Source organism: Notolepis coatsorum, assembly GCF_963971535.1.
Source record: "Notolepis coatsorum genome assembly, chromosome: 6".
In the NCBI taxonomy this organism is placed as follows: Eukaryota; Metazoa; Chordata; class Actinopteri; order Aulopiformes; family Paralepididae; genus Notolepis; species Notolepis coatsorum.
The window spans coordinates 27,970,579-27,987,821 of record NC_140170.1 but is presented as its reverse complement, the minus strand read 5'-3'; the positions used below and the strand labels follow the sequence as shown (position 1 = coordinate 27,987,821).

The following is a 17,243-nucleotide window of genomic DNA, read 5'->3' as shown; positions in this document are numbered from 1 at the left end:
CCGGAAATCAAATCCGTTGCGGAAGTGGTACACGCGTACAGGCCGCAGCCCCAGACCCGGCGCCATGGGCGGGCATTAGGGGGCCGGGCCCGCCCACAGAGTCAGCTGTGCCCACCCTGGTATAATAATCTTTTTTTTTTTTTTTTTTTTTTTTTTTTTCAATCAAAGTCAACTATCCAAATCCTTAGTCGGGGACAGCCCTAGTGGGCACTGATGTCAACAACAACACTACTGAAGCTAGCACGGCACTCTGTGAGAATTAGTTTTCTACCCTCAAGAACAGACCTGGGCATTGTACGGGATGATTCTGACCGGCCCGCGAAAGATTACATGATAATAAAAATAAATAAAAAAATAAATAAAAAAAATATTTTTCTTTAATATTTTTTTTAATATATATTTTTTTTTTACTTTTTTCTTTTCATGTCAACGTTCACACGCACAATATACGCTTACCAAGGATTTGACTTGATTCAACAACAAAGCAGTCGGGGCAAGCCGAAAAATGGTCGAAAGTGTGGTTATTTGAAGTTTGGATTTCTTTTTTCACAACTGAGGTAGGTAGATACAATTTTTAGAGACTAAAGTACAGAAAAAAGGTATCGATTCACAGGTACCGGTACCGTATCGGTTCAAATGTGAACGGTACCCATCCCTACTGAACACACAACTGCAGGGCAAGGGCATTTTTGCTCATGAAATCAGGGACGTGCACAGGACTTTAGAAAGGCAGGTGCCCGTGGCGGTTAGGTGGCCGAGCGGAGATTGCGTTCGTCACCAGCCCCGGAGCTGAGCTGGATTTGCCTGTTCGAATCCAGCTCACAGCTCCGGGGTTGTCACCAGCTTGGCTGGCCGTCTGCACTGATACAATTGGCTGTATCAGAGGGTGGGAGAAGCTGGCGGGGTGGGTCCGGGTCGTTGTAAACAGCGACTCCTACAGTTCGGTCGGGGCGCCTGCTAAGCGCGGATTGGACGTGAGGGGGATAGTGTGGTCCTCCCACACGCTACGCCCTCTCAATGAGAATCCGCGCTGCCAGGTGAAAAGAAGCGGTGATTGGCTGGACGTGTGTCGGAGGAAGCACGTGGTAGCCTCCACTCTCCCAGATGATCTGACTGTGGGGGGTAAGTGCGCAGCGACCAGGAAGGGACTGGGAATTGGCATACGACTAACATTGGGATGGGAGAAAATCGGAGGAAAATGGAGGGGGAAAAAGACCAATAAAAAAAATAAAAATAAAGGCAGGTGCCCAAAAGGAGAAAAGGGCATCAATTATTAAATGCAATGCGAGCGTGCACAGCGCGCAAGCCCGATTTTTGGGGTTAATACAAGTCTATGGTACATTCAGTTTCACCAATAGATGTCACCAAAACTACATAGTGTCCCTTTAATAACACAATATGCGCTCCAGACCAACAGCTGCGTGGGGCATGCCGAAATTAACACGCTGTGTTGAGAGAGCAAGAGAGAGAGCAAGAGAGAGAGAGAGAGCGAGAGAGAGAGAGAGAGAGAGAGAGAGAGAGAGAGAGAGAGCGAGAGAGAGCGAGAGAGAGAGAGAGAGAGAGAGAGAGAGAGAGAGAGAGAGAGAGAGAGAGAGAGAGAGAGAGAGAGAGAGAGAGAGAGAGAGAGAGAGAGAGAGAGAGAGAGGGAGGGGGAGGCGGAGAGAGAGAGACAGAGAGAGATAGAGAGTATGCTGCGTGATTTTCCTAGCACTAGCAGCAGACAGGGAGGGGCTGGGGAGGGGTGATCTGGCGACGTGTTTCACGAGAGCCGCGCATCTTGCAAGTGAGGCGGTGGGATGAGAATGTGATAAAGCATGAAGTAAAGAGATAATGCAATGCCACCGCCCACCGTGGTATGAATAATAAGAAATGTAGTATATGGGGGAAGTGCAGTGTTGCCACTTCTAGCCTGCCTGCCGCCTGATTGCATGAGAGAAAAGCATGGACAATCAAACCATCAGCTGATCACCGGCACAAGTACTCATCCATGTTGGGAGCACTGCATGATGAATTTTCAAGGCGTTTTCAAGATTTCAAAAAGGTTGAGGATGAAATGCAGCTGGTTTCCTCTCCCTTTACCCTGCAGTGTTGATAGTGCACCCACTGATGTTCAGCTTGAACTCATTGACCTGCAGTCTGATTAACTACTGAAAGAGCACTTTAAGTCAGCATCACTGCTAGAGTTCTACTCTGCTCTCAAGGAGGAGAACTTTCCAAACATGAGGAGACATGCTCAGAAGATGTTGGTTCTCTTTGGATCCACCTATATGTGAACAGACATTCTCAGTCATGACGTTTACCAAGTCCAGGTACAGATCCTCTCTCACTGATGAACATCTGGCAGCTGTGCTTCGCATCTCCACCTCAGACATGCAACCTGACTTTGATGGACTTGTTAAAGCTCAACAGAGACTGGATTTATCACACTGAATGAAAAAAAAAAAAAAAAAAGCTGAAGAACACTAATATGTGGAAATATAACAAGTGAAATGGGACACTTGATCTTTTTTTTTTCTTTTTTTTGCACAGTTCTGAAAACATTAAATGTTTAATATAGGCATGTAAAGTAAAAAAAAAAAGGCTACTGGGACACTTTTCTTTACACAGTACAGTGACATGTCTTGTTTATTTTGGCTATAAGATGATGTGATGTCTTTAGAAAGCTAAGAAAATCCTTGTTTCAATAGTATATGAAACTCAAAATAATAACTTTATTTGTATAGCACTTTTTCATACATGCCCTTTGTTATTAATGTTTCACATTTTGTTTATCATTTTGGAAATAAATTCTATTTGAATAAATGATATTTTTGAAAGCTAACCTCACCTTTTAATTGCCAAATAATAACATACACTCTTACCAGGGGTCAAAACAATGCCATTTACTGCTTTTTATATAGAAATAAAATGTATATTATGCATAATTGAGTTTGGAATTTTGGCCCGGCCCTCCAACATATTTTCAGTTGCTCATTCGGCCCCCCGGGAAAAATAATTGCCCACCCCTGCTCAAGAACGTCTTTACAGAACATCGCCTTAGTATGCTTCATCGATGCAAGGCCAATTTAATTCAGTTGGCATTTGAGAAGGACTTAACAAAAAAGTTCAGGAATGAGTGGAGCGACAGTGTTTTAAGAAGATTTCACTCTGTCCCCAAACGCCGCTTGCCGCTCTACTAATGATGGTGAGTAGCCTGTGGAGGAATTTTGTTTGCTTTTTTATGCACCTTATTTTTGTCAGTTCAGTTCAGTTTTCAGTGAATTCAGAAGTGTTGAATAAATGGAGACTTTTCAAAGATATAGAATAGAATAGAATAGAAATGTATTATCCTGAGGGAAATTTGACACTGCAAATCGCTCAACATTAAACATTTAGACAGAACAAGTCACAAATAAGAATAACAAAACAAATGGCCTAAGAATAGAATAAAATGAAATAGAATACAAATAGAATAAAAGATACAATAAATAAATGAAGTAAAAATATACTGAAGTCTACAGTAGGTGTAATATTGCACAGTGCTGTAAAGTAAGAGTCCAGGAAGATGGTAACTGTCACTCTGTGCTCAGTGATGCAGTGAGGCACAGTGATGCATTGTATAGTCTGATGGCTGTCGGAATGAAGGACTTCCTGTGCCGTTCAGTGCTGCATTTAGGTAGTGTGAGCCTGGCACTGAACATGCTCCTCCTGTCAGCCAAGTCTGTGTATAGTGGGTGGGAGGGGTTTTCCCTGATGGCCTGGAGCTTAGCAAGGCTCCTCCTCTCCGCCACCCTCGCTAGAGTCCAGCTCCACCCCAACCACGCTACTGGCCTTCCTGACCATCTTATCCAGCCTGTTTGTGTCCCCTGCTCTCAGTCCGCTGCCCCAGCAGGTCTGTTATATATATCCGTTCAGTCTGTTTTTGTATAAGTGAATGTTCTTAAGATAGAGAGAAATTAGATTTTTCAATTGCCTCTCTGCTGTTTAGTTCAGCACCGTGGGCAGCGCCAAGCAAGCCACAGCGCCGCTGTCCCAGCTGAAACGTATAAAAGGGAACCTGTGTTGAAAAACCATTGTGCCCCCCGAAAACATTTTATGCCCCCCCACTAATTTGTTTCTGCAGCCTGGTCTGCGCAGCCGCTCAGGTTGTTGGCGATGATGATGTCGGTGACGGCGTCAAACACCACCTGGATGTTGCCCGTGTCGGTGGCGCAGGTCAGGTGGCAGTAGATCTCCTTGTTCGGGGAGCGGTTCTTGCTCTCAAACTGGGCCTGGATGTAGGCGGCCGCGTCGTCATAGGTGTTCGGGCCTGGGGAGGAACCGAGAGGTATTATTATTATTCATAATGTTGTTATTATCATTATTCATCATGCTGTTATTATTATTCACATTATTCATCATGCTGTTATTATTATTCACATTATTCATCATGCTGTTATTATTATTCACATTATTCATCATGCTGTTATTATTATTAACATTATTCATCATGCTGTTATTATTATTAACATTATTCATAATGCTGTTATTATTATCATTCATATTCATACTAATGTTATTATTATCATTATTCATCATGCTGTTATTATTATTAACATTATTCATCATGCTGTTATTATTATTAACATTATTCATCATGCTGTTATTATTATTAACATTATTCATAATGTTGTTATTATCATTATTTATCATGCTGTTATTATTATTAACATGATTCATCATGCTGTTATTATTATTAACATTATTCATCATGCTGTTATTATTATTAACATTATTCATCATGCTGTTATTATTATTAACATTATTCATCATGCTGTTATTATTATTAACATTATTCATAATGCTGTTATTATTATCATTCATATTCATACTAATGTTATTATTATCATTATTAATCATGCTGTTATTATTATTCACATTATTCATAATGGTATTATTATCATTCATATTCATACTAATGTTATTATTATTATTAATCATGCTGTTGTTATTATTATTCACATTATTCATCATGGTATTATTATTATCATTCATATTCATACTAATGTTATTATTATCATTATTAATCATGCTGTTATTATTATTCACATTATTAACTCAATCCCTGCCAACAACGATTATATACATGTTTGGCCGACAACCGTTGAACGCCAACCACGTATATATACGTTATTTGATTTTTTTTCCGATATTTGTATTCATTATTCATCCAGGGACCTTGGTGTTACCATAGGGAATGAGTCTGAGGTCGCCAAAGTGCAATACTGGCCGCATCCAGCTAGACGGCAGTATCGAGCACCCTTTGTAACCTTGTATCTTGGCCTGTGTAATGGCCAAATGTCTCCGGTTTGACTTTTCCTTGTGGGGCGAGGCGAGCGGTTCTCCCGGTTCCATTGAAGCGCGTCAAATATCCCCGATCCATATGTTGTGTTGGGTTATGCCGTTGACCAAATGGACATTAGATGTACCAGATGGCGATCAAACAATTGGAATATTATTTTTGGAATACTCCCGATCACAGGTAAGGACGATCTGACATCAATTTTAGCTTGATCCTGCAATGCTCTTATACCGATAAGCGTTTTTAGTGTTCAATACGAATGCCGTTACTGATGATCAAATAATCAGAAACGACCCCCCCCCCCCCCTCTTTCATGCATTCATGATGGAACATAATACCTATGATATAGATTTGATTTCGGAATAATAGCCTGTACAGGTGTAGTATAATTTGCCTGTGTTAAATTATACTGTTCTTAAATAATTGGGGTTAACTTCCATTTTGGAAGTTAAGATAAGGTTAAGGTACAATTCTTAGGTGGCGGAACTAACAGGAAGCACATGGTTCATTTGAATACAGTACTAAGTCACAGCTGAGATCGCTAGACAGAGGATAGGAGATGACAGTCTTGTGACTATAGTAGCTACTATGTTGAAAACAGCTTCAAAGAAACCTACACAAACGAAATCATTGACCATGTCAAATGTGAAGCTTCCTATGAGGATTTGAAGTTAATGTATTCTGTGGCTCTTAGGCACAAATGGTATGGCTGTTTTGTGACATTCAAAAATAACATATAGGTTTGAGGACCTGATTAAATAAAGTATTTTTAAAGAAGTGACTTAAAATAATATCACATTTTAATGCCGATATCGGCCGATAATATCGGTAGGCCGATAATATCGGACATCCCTAATTATGTGTTATAACTGTAATAGTAACAATGTTTTAGTCTTAAAATGAGTTGTAAAGAATTACTGTCTGAAAGCTTGGCAGTTAGGTAAGCCACGCCTACTTTTTCAAAGTCAAACCAAAACTGTTGTGGATTGGAGGAAAACCTGGTATGATGTCACTAGCCTGTGATGTCATCGGCTGGATTTGGCCTGCTATAAATATGGAGCCCTAGGACTGTGAGGACAGAGATGATTGAGAATGCCGAAGAAGATTGAACAAGCCTCATATACGAATACTACATATCTACGCCGCTATACACAGAACGAGATCACGGACAACGGTGTTGACCATACCAATGAACATTCTTGTTAAAGTAGTTTGGAGATCCGGTGCAAACCTTGAGTTATTGTAACCATCCAGTGTTTTTGAGCAACAGCAAGTGTTATTAAGAAGCAGTTATTGTGTGCTTTGGTTAATAAAGTTGCAAGAGAAACCAGGAGCGCATGTCTGGACATCCATTTTTACCAAGAAGGGTACAGTTGGGTTGATACCAACGTAAGTACAGAGGACCTAGTATCTTTATCAGATACGACACAGGCAAGAAACGGCAACGTCTATAGTGGAATTGACGTATGAGGCTATAACTCAGCATTTCGGGAATTACCCTAGACGGCTCTAAAACCATACTTATATTCACCACGGTATAACACGGGAACGTATGGATGAAAAAATGTATTGGTTTTCACATATTGAACGATAGATAGGTGATGTCAAATGGGCCATAGTATTGTATCCATAGCTATAATATAGAATATAGTTATAGCTCTACAAACAAGGTGACGCACTCCTATCTTGGCAGTGCTATGACGGGCTCCATCTAATTCCCGTGGTCAATGAGTTAATAATGGTATTATTGTCATTCATATTCATACTAATGGTATTATTATCATTGATAATAATAATGATGTTCTTCTTCTAATTATTATTATTGTTATTGAGAGATAGAAATAGCAAAGGCCTTGTCAGATTGTGAGGGGTGTGTGTGTAGCACTCTTGTCATTCTCCATGGCTGACCAAGCGTGTCTCTCTCTCTCTCTCTGCCGCTCTCTCTCTCACGCTCTCCCTCTACCTCTGTCTCATGCTCTCTCTCTCACGCTCTCTCTCTCACTCACTCTCTCTCTCTCGCTCTACCTCTCTCTCTCACTCTCTACCTCTCTTGCGCTCTCTCTTGCGCTCTCTCGCTCTCTCTCTCTCTCTCTCTCTCTACCTCTCGCTCTATCTCTCTACCTCTCTCTCTCTTGCTCTCTCTCTACCTCTCAATTCATTCAATTCAAAGGGTCTCTGATGTCTTGGTATAGTGGGCAGGTTGAAGTATATGTCTCTGATGTCTTGGTATAGTGGGCAGGTTGAAGTATATGTCTCTGATGTCTTGGTATAGTGGGCAGGTTGAAGTATATGTCTCTGATGTCTTGGTATAGTGGGCAGGTTGAAGTATATGTCTCTGATGTCATGGTATAGTGGGCAGGTATAGTTTGGTATAGTTATAGGTTATAGGTATAGTTTGACAACCTAGGATGGCTTAGAGTAGACGACAGAGTACAGCAACTTGCAATGGGCCTGGTCTACAAGATACACTACACGACCAAGGTACCCATGTACATGACTAAATACTTCCCAAAGGTCAGTGAATACCACGATCACAACACCAGAGGGAGCTCCACAAATCATGTTAAACCCAGATTCGGCTCAAACAAGGGACTAAACACGTTTCGCAATTATGCCACATCAATGTGGAACGCCCTACCCAAAGCTGTAAAGGAATGTGAATCACTACCCACTTTCAAAAACACTCTCAAAAAACACCTAAGGGAGACTGCAACTCGAAACTGGCCCCTGTAAATGTCCGAACACAACCCCCGCCAATGTACAGTAAATTACCAAGTATGGTCTTGTCAATAATCCAATGTACAGTGTTGTTTGTACAGTTGTACAGTGTCCCCCACCCACCCCTCCTACCCCCCCCCCCCCCCCCCCCACCCACCCAACCACCTCCAATGTACAGTCCCCACCCACCCCTCCTACCCAACCCCCCCCCCCCCACTCCTACCCACCCCCCCCCCCCCCACTCCTACCCACCCCCCCCCCCCCCCCCAACCACCTCCAATGTACAGTCCCACCCCCACCTACCCAATCCAATGTACAGTTTCTACGCCTAATGTATATACTCTTTTCTTTCTGGACTCTTTTTGTATCACAAATACAGTACTGTAATTGCAAATCTGGTATGTCATAAATGTATAGATGTAGCAGTACTGTCTATCTGTATGTCATGTATGTCATATATGTTACGATGAATTGGAAATGGGGGACCCTGGTGTAAACAAGACGAAAGTCTTTCTCTGGTCTGCATCCCCTTAACAATTGTATGTATTGAGCTGTACTGCACTGTACCCATTCTGCAATCTGTTAATAAAGTTTTCATTCATTCATTCATTCATTCAGGTTGAAGTATATGTCTCTGATGTCTTGGTATAGTGGGCAGGTTGAAGTATATGTCTCTGATGTCTTGGTATAGTGGGCAGGTTGAAGTATACGTCTCTGATGTCTTGGTATAGTGGGCAGGTTGAAGTATAAGTCTCTGATGTCATGGTATAGTGGGCAGGTTGAAGTATATGTCTCTGATGTCTTGGTATAGTGGGCAGGTTGAAGTATATGTCTCTGATGTCTTGGTATAGTGGGCAGGTTGAAGTATATGTCTCTGATGTCTTGGTATAGTGGGCAGGTTGAAGTATATGTCTCTGATGTCTTGGTATAGTGGGCAGGTTGAAGTATATGTCTCTGATGTCTTGGTATAGTGGGCAGGTTGAAGTATATGTCTCTGATGTCTTGGTATAGTGGGCAGGTTGAAGTATATGTCTCTGATGTCTTGGTATAGTGGGCAAGTTGAAGTATATGTCTCTGATGTCTTGGTATAGTGGGCAGGTTGAAGTATATGTCTCTGATGTCTTGGTATAGTGGGCAGGTTGAAGTATATGTCTCTGATGTCTTGGTATAGTGGGCAGGTTGAAGTGTATGTCTCTGATGTCTTCGTATAGTGGGCAGGTTGAAGTATATGTCTCTGATGTCTTTGTATAGTGGGCAGGTTGAAGCAGTGGAGGTTTCTCTATGACAACACGTGAAACACAAATTCACTCATAATTCATAATTATTATTCATTTACATATATATATACATTTATTTTATTTATATATAAAACATTTATTTTTTAAATTATTATTATTTTATATTTTTTTATTAGAAAAGTTTTCCTCTGTAAAAAAAATGCCAGTGAATTTTTTCTTTTAAAAAAATTGCCAAAATTGACAGCTCTGAGCAGGCCTGCACTGCAGTAATGACTGCAGTAATTATTCGTGAAGAAAACTTCACAGGTGTGACCCAATGTTATATAAATAATAAATAACAGCCAATCGAAATAGGCTATTAACTTCGTCTAAGCACGGTCTGTGCAGTTAAACTCTTGCCATTGAATGGAGGATTGAATGATTGACAGCCCTTGCCATCCAATACATGGAGGTTGAATATGATTGGCAGCCTTGCAAATCCAATCAGAGATTGCTGCATTGCAAAGTCAAAACGGGTCCATCTGCAGGTTAGGTTTAGCTCTGGCCAATCTCAAGTTTCTCAAGTTTCTTTATTAGTTGTCATACAGAAGTACAGAATACTTTTATACAAAATGTAACAGAAATAAGCATTTTGTATAAAAGTATTCTGTACTTCTGTATGACAACTAATAAAGAAACTTGAGAAACTTGAGATTGGCCAGAGCTAAACCTAACCTCCGACCCTGCAGATGGACCCATTTTGACTGTTTGAAAGAGCAAGGAAGTAGTTTAGTTGTTGTTTAGTAGAAGTAAGCTGTACAGCTATAACAAGTAAAGTCAGGCTAAATTAAACTTTGCGCCAACATTAGGACCGAAGTATAAACCAGCAACTGAGCAACATGAAGAAGTGGACTTATGCATCTGGATCAGAAAAAACGTTGTGGATGAAAAAGTAAGTAGGCTAGTTCAAGTTCAAGTTCAAGTTCTTTAATAGTTGTCATACAGAAGTACAGAATACTTTCATACAAAATGCTTCTTACTGTTACGCTCCAGAGACTGTGCTAGACAAGATAGTATCAAATAACATAATAACATAATATAGCATGAATTTAGAAGAAAATGAGGTCACAGTTGTTCGGTATAGACATATGTACAATGTTCTGAGTTACCATATAATATACAATACACAATACTATGCAGTGTACTAATGTACAGTACTATCTAGTGCAAAGCAGAAATGGGATGAGGTACAATTTTAGGTACAATTTACAGTAAGGTGTACGAGTTGTAGTGCAATCCTTCATCCATAAATATAAAGTGTGGGGAGTGGGTGCTACAGTGTGTTTGTTTAAAGTGGGTGTGTGCTATAAAGTGTGTGTAGTGGGTGCTACAGTGTGTTTGTTTAAAGTGAGTGTGTGCGTGTGGATGTGTGTGCTATGTGTGTTTGGTGGTTGTTGTTGTGTAGTGTTCATTCATTGTTCGTTTAGCAGCCTGATGGCCTGGGGATAGAAGCTACTTCTGAGTCTTTCTGTGCTCGCCTTGAGACTCCTGTATCGCTTGCCTGACGGCAGCAGTTCAAAGAGGCAGTTGTTCGGGTGGCTCGAGTCCTTAATAATTCTCTTAGCCTTCCCCTTGCAACGCTTGTAGTAAATGTTCTGGAGGGTGGGGAGCCCCCCTCCAATTGTGCGTTCGGCTGAACGTGTCACTCTTTGTAGTCTGCTTTGGTCTTTTGCAGTGCTATTCCCAAACCAGGAGGTGATGTTGCCGGTCAAGATGCTCTCTATTGTACATGAGTAGAAGTTCTTAAGGATCTTCTGGCTGACTTGGAACTTCCTTAGGCGCCTGAGGAAGTAGAGGCGTTGTCGTGCCTTCTTCACCACACTGTTAATGTGTATGGTCCATGTCAAGTCCTCGGATATGTGGGCTCCGAGGTACTTGAAGCTGTTGACTCTCTCAACCGGTGCCCCGTCGATGCTGAGGGGGCTGTAGTCCGTACTAGTAGTGTTTGTAAAAGCTTGTATGCTAACAGTAGCTAGCCAGCTTAGCCTACATCACAATGATAATCACCAAGCTAACTTACTGTACACACTGTAGGGCTGGGCAATTAATCAAAACAGAATCGCGATATCGATTCATAGACCTATGCAATCTCATTTCTAAGTTATGACTATTTTTTTTTATTATTTTTTTTTTTTTTTTTTTTTACTTTTTAAATTATTTTATCTGGGTTGAACATGATTTGTGGAACTCCCTCTGGTGTTGTGGTCGTGGTATTCACTGACCTTTGGGAAGTATTTCGACATGCACATGGGTATCTTAGTGGTGTAGTGTATCTTGTAGACCAGGCAAGTTGCTGTACTCTGTCGTCTACTCTAAGCCATCCTAGGTTGTCAAAGTGGGCAGGGGTGAGGTGGGTTTTAGGAGTAAGGTCAAGCAGTAGTCTGACCAGTTTGTTTTGTGATGTTTGTAATCTTGTTTTTAGTGCCTTTGAGGTGCTTTGGTACCATGAGGTGCAAGCATAGTCGTAGTACCCTTGAATGAGTGCTCCTGTTAGAGTCTTCAAGGTATTCTTGTTTACCAGAGAGGAGATCCGGTACAAGAATCTAGTTTGTTGGTTGACTTAGTTTTATTACATTGGATCCCATTTTGTCACAGGAATGATTTGCCTCTATAGGATGGAACCCAGGTAGGGAATTTCATCTTTCCTTTTAAGATAAGATAAGATATTCCTTTATTGATCCCCTTGGGGAAATTCAGGCATCATAGCAGCATGGGGGAAGGGGGGGGGGGGGTACAGGTAGTGAAAACAACACAAGCAGTGTAAACAAATAGGTCAATATAATTTACTATCTAACTAACTGAAATATATTTTCACAGTGTCACATAAGGTGCAGTATGCATAAGGTAGTGTTATAATTTACTATCTAACTAACTGAAATATACATTATTCATTATTCACAGTATCACAGTATCCACATAAGGTGCAGTATGCCTAAGGTAGTGTAAGTTGTCCTCCTTGGGTTCCTATAAGTCCCAGGTCGATGTCTGGCAGCAGTTGCTGCCCACTGTTGTGGAGCCTGATGGCCACTGGTATGAAGGACTGTCCGAGGCGGTTAGTTGAGTGTCGGGGGGGTATGAGTCTGTGGCTTCCTTGTCACCTTCACCTAATATGTTTTGATCTGGTCAGGTGCGCCGTCACCTAAAATGTTTTGATCTGATCAGGTGCGCTGTCACCTAAAATGTTTTGATCTGATCAGATGCGCTGTCACCTAATATGTTTTGATCTGGTCAGGTGGGCTGTCACCTAATATGATTTCATCTGGTCAGGTGCGCTGTCACCTAATATGATTTCATCTGGTCAGGTGCGCTGTCACCTAATGTTAATATGTTTTCATCTGTGTCCACTGACCACTGACACACAGTGGGGGATGTTTTAAAAATATAATTTAATATATAATATAATATAATAATTTGTGCTTCACCTAAAAATTTGGTCAGCAGCCTCCACTGGGTTGAAGTATATGTCTCTGATGTCTTGGTATAGTGGGCAGGTTGAAGTATAAGTCTCTGATGTCTTGGTATAGTGGGCAGGTTGAAGTATATGTCTCTGATGTCTTGGTATAGTGGGCAGGTTGAAGTATATGTCTCTAATGTCTTGGTATAGTGGGCAGGTTGAAGTATATGTCTCTGATGTCTTGGTATAGTGGGCAGGTTGAAGTATATGTCTCTGATGTCTTGGTATAGTGGGCAGGTTGAAGTATATGTCTCTGATGTCTTGGTATAGTGGGCAGGTTGAAGTATATGTCTCTGATGTCTTGGTATAGTGGGCAGGTTGAAGTATATGTCTCTGATGTCTTGGTATAGTGGGCAGGTTGATGTATATGTCTCTGATGTCTTGGTATAGTGGGCAGGTTGAAGTATAAGTCTCTGATGTCTTGGTATAGTGGGCAGGTTGAAGTATATGTCTCTGATGTCTTGGTATAGTGGGCAGGTTGAAGTATATGTCTCTGATGTCTTGGTATAGTGGGCAGGTTGAAGTATATGTCTCTGATGTCTTGGTATAGTGGGCAGGTTGAAGTATAAGTCTCTGATGTCTTGGTATAGTGGGCAGGTTGAAGTATATGTCTCTGATGTCTTGGTATAGTGGGCAGGTTGAAGTATAAGTCTCTGATGTCTTGGTATAGTGGGCAGGTTGAAGTATATGTCTCTGATGTCTTGGTATAGTGGGCAGGTTGAAGTATCTTAGTCTCTTGTGTCTTGGTATAGTGGGCAGGTTGAAGTATATGTCTCTGATGTCTTGGTATAGTGGGCAGGTTGAAGTATCTTAGTCTCTTGTGTCTTGGTATAGTGGGCAGGTTGAAGTATATGTCTCTGATGTCTTGGTATAGTGGGCAGGTTGAAGTATCTTAGGTCGCTTTCACACAGGGGCTGTTTGGTCCGGACCAGAATTTGATAGTCCGGTTTTTCGGGTTTGTGTGAATGCGCGTCGAACTCGGTCCACGGACCAAACACACAAACTCTGGTCCGACCAAAAACATAGGTCTCGGTTCGCTTCATCGGACCAAACGCGAACCAAATATAGGAAGTGCTTATTATTACCACTGCTCGCAGCATTCACTGCAATACAAGCACACTGCATCTATCTCTCTATATATCTATCTATATATCTATATATCTAACTGTGCATCTTGGGAAGAAGGAAGAAAAAATTCGGCTTATTATATTATTACCGAGGCGCACGGCATTGGATCAATGCCACGTCAAAACTCGCCTCCGCTGATCTGGAGGGCTCGCAGTCCACACACAGACACACGCGCGCGCGCGCACACACGGGCTCGCAGCCACACACACATTTCCACTGTCCAATAGACAAGCGCCCTTTTCGACCGCGTGACATTGTTCAGAAGGTCTCGGTCCGCTGACAGATTTCTCTATGTGAACGCAGGCGAACCAAATGAAGAATGCAACAATGTTGCAACGTCACCACCAGAACCGCACAGAGTCCACCAAAACTATATGTGAAAGCGACCTTGTGTCTTGGTATAGTGGGCAGGTTGAAGTATAAGTCTCTGATGTCTTGGTATAGTGGGCAGGTTGTTAAGAAGTGGAGCTCGGTTTCCACCTCTTCTTGTGTGCAGTGGGTGCACAGTCTGTCTTAGGTTTATGATTATATTTATGGTTAGGGTTATGGTAGGTTTATGGTTATGGTTAGGTTTATGGTTATGTTAGGTTTATTGTTATGTTAGGTTTATGGTTATGTTAGGTTTATGGTTATGTTAGGTTTATGTTTAGGTGTATGATTATGTTAGGTTTATTGTTATGTTAGGTTTATGGTTATGTTAGGTTTATGGTTATGTTAGGTTTATGTTTAGGTGTATGATTATGTTAGGTTTATTGTTATGTTAGGTTTATGGTTATGTTAGGTTTATGCATAGGTTTATGGTTATGGTAGGTTTAGGGTTAAATCAAATCAAATCAAATTTATTTGTAAGGCCCGACAACACACGTTAATGTCCCCATGGGCCGGACAAGTCTTCTTTAAACAAGTCAAGAAGAAACATAACAATAAGTCAAGAACAAAATAAGAACACCATAAGGTCCAACACATTTAAAATAAATGCAAAATAAATGAATGCAATGCGAACACTCCCAGACATACCCCACGCGAAAGGTAAGTAAAAACTCACTAAAACCTAACAATATGGCCCCTAACAATAGGGAAGAATGCACCACAGGCAGTGTGGAGGAGAGAAACCTTAGGAGGGCCATTCAAGGGGGGATCTCCCTTCTTAGATGTCGGTGATAGTAGTGTTGCAGACGGACAGTTGGTAAGCATGCACTCACTCATGTGTGTAGTGAAACACAGATGAGTGCATGCAATAGCAACTGAACATTTAGAAAAATTAAAGATAGAGCTGATAGCGATAGCAACTGAACATTTTGAAAGATTGAAGATAGAGCTGATAGCGAATCTATTTGAGGCACAGGGGCGGCGCAAAGAGGGTCTCGTCCTCCCCGTCTTAATCACGGGGACGTTCAACACTCCGGTCATCGCTCCGAGACAGGGAGATAGGGAGATAGGGGGCGGCGCAGAGAGGGTCGCAACCTCCCCGACATCATCGCGTGTTAGGTTTATAGGTTATGGTTAGGTGTAGGGTTATAGTTATGGTTATGGTTATGGTTAGGTTTATGGTTATGTTATGGTTATGGTTATGGTCAGGTGTAGGTTCAGGGTATCTAACCTGTGTATTCTGGGAAGCAGATACTGAGCGCTGACTTCTTGATCTTCTGATCGAACAGGTCCTTCTTGTTGAGGAAGAGGATGATGGACGTGTCGATGAAGAACTTGTTGTTGCAGATAGAATCAAACAACATCAGGGACTCATGCATACGATTCTGCAGAGGAGAAGGAGAGAGGAGAGAGGAGGGGAAGAGAGGAGAGGAAGAGAGGAGAGAGGAGGAGAGAGGAGAGGGGGGGGGGGAGAGGAGAGGAGAGAGGAGAGAGGAGAAGGAGAGAGGAGAGGAGAGGGAGAGAGGAGAGGAGAGATGAGAGAGGAGGGGAAGAGAGGAGAGGAGAGAGGAGAGAGGAGAGAGGAAAGAGGAGAGAGGAGGGGAAGAGAGGAGAGAGGAGAGGAAGAGAGGAGGTGAGAGGAGAGGAATGGAGGAGAGAGGAGGAGAGAGGAGAGGAAGAGAGGAGAGGAGAGAGGAGGGGAAGAGAGGAGAGGGAGAGAGGAGAGAGGAGGAGAGAGGAGAGAGGAGGGGAAGAGAGGAGAAGGAGAGAGGAGAGGGAGAGAGGAGAGGGAGAGAGGAGAGGAGAGAGGAGGGGAAGAGAGGAGAGGAGAGAGGAGGGGAAGAGAGGAGAGGAGAAGGGAGAGGAGAGAGGGGAGGAGATGAAGAGAGGAGAGGGGAGAGGAAGAGAGGAGAGGGAGAGAGGAGAAGGAGAGAGGAGAGAGGAGAAGGAGAGGAAGAGAGGAGAGTGAGAGAGGAGAGAGGAGAGGAGAGGAGAGGGAGAGGAGAGAGGAGAAGGAGAGAGGAGAGGAGAGAGAAGAGGGAGAGAGGAGAGAGGAGAGGAATAGAGAGGAGAGGGAGAGAGGAGAGAGGAGAAGGAGAGAGGAGAAGGAGAGAGGAGAGGAGAGAGAAGAGAGGAGAAGGAGAGAGGAGAGGAGAGAGGAGAGGGAGAGAGGAGAGGGGGAGAGAAGAGAGAGGAGGGGAAGAGAGGAGAGGAGAGAGGAGAGGAGAAGAAGAGAGGAGAGGAGAGAGAAGAGGGAGAGAGGAGAGAGGAGAGGAATAGAGAGGAGAGGGAGAGAGGAGAGGGGGAGAGGAGAGAGGAGAGAAGAGAGAGGAGAGGAGAGAGGAGAGGAGAAGAAGAGAGGAGAGGGAGAGGAGAGGGGAGAGGAGAAGGAGAGGAAGAGAGGAGAGGGAGAGAGGAGAGAGGAGAAGGAGAGAGGAGAGGAGAGAGGAGAAGGAGAGGGAGAGGAGAGAGGAGAAGGAGAGAGGAGAGAGGAGAGGGAGAGAGGAGAGAGGAGAAGGAGAGGGAGAGGAGAGAGGAGAAGGAGAGAGGAGAGGAGAGAGGAGAAGGAGAGGGAGAGGAGAGAGGAGAAGGAGAGAGGAGAGGAGAGAGGAGAGGGAGAGGAGAAGAGGAGGGGAGAGAGGAGAAGGAGAGAGGAGAGGAAGAGAGGAGATGGAGAGAAGAAGAGAGGAGAGGGAGAGGAGAAGAAGAGAGGAGAGGGAGAGGAGAAGAAGAGAGGAGAGGAATAGGAGAGGAGAGGAGAGGAGAGGAGAGGAGAGGAGAGGAGAGGAAGAGGAGAGGAAGAGAGGAGTGGAAGAGAGGAATAGGAGGAAATGAGGAGAGGAAGAGGAGAGGAGAGAGGAGAGGAAGAGGAGAAGAAGAGAAGAGAGGAAGAGAGGAAGAGGAGAAGGAGAGAGGAGAGGAAGAGGAGAAGAAGATGAGAGGAAGAGAAGGAGAGAGGAGAGGAAGAGGAGGGAAG

General features: G+C 42.9%; 1 protein-coding gene across 1 annotated transcript; it reads right to left on the bottom strand.

The window, feature by feature from the left end:
• Nucleotides 1-4,085: 4,085 nt before the first annotated feature.
• On the bottom strand, nt 4,086-15,646 carry LOC311229416 (guanine nucleotide-binding protein G(o) subunit alpha-like; the record flags this gene model as incomplete). Its single annotated transcript, XM_084315500.1, has 2 exons — nt 15,498-15,646; nt 4,086-4,288 (listed from the first exon to the last, which is right to left on the bottom strand). The coding sequence occupies exons 1-2, from the start codon at nt 15,643-15,645 to the stop codon at nt 4,086-4,088; spliced, it is 351 nt and encodes a 116-aa protein (XP_084171626.1). The 5' UTR covers nt 15,646.
• Between the last annotated feature and the right edge of the window lie 1,597 nt (nt 15,647-17,243).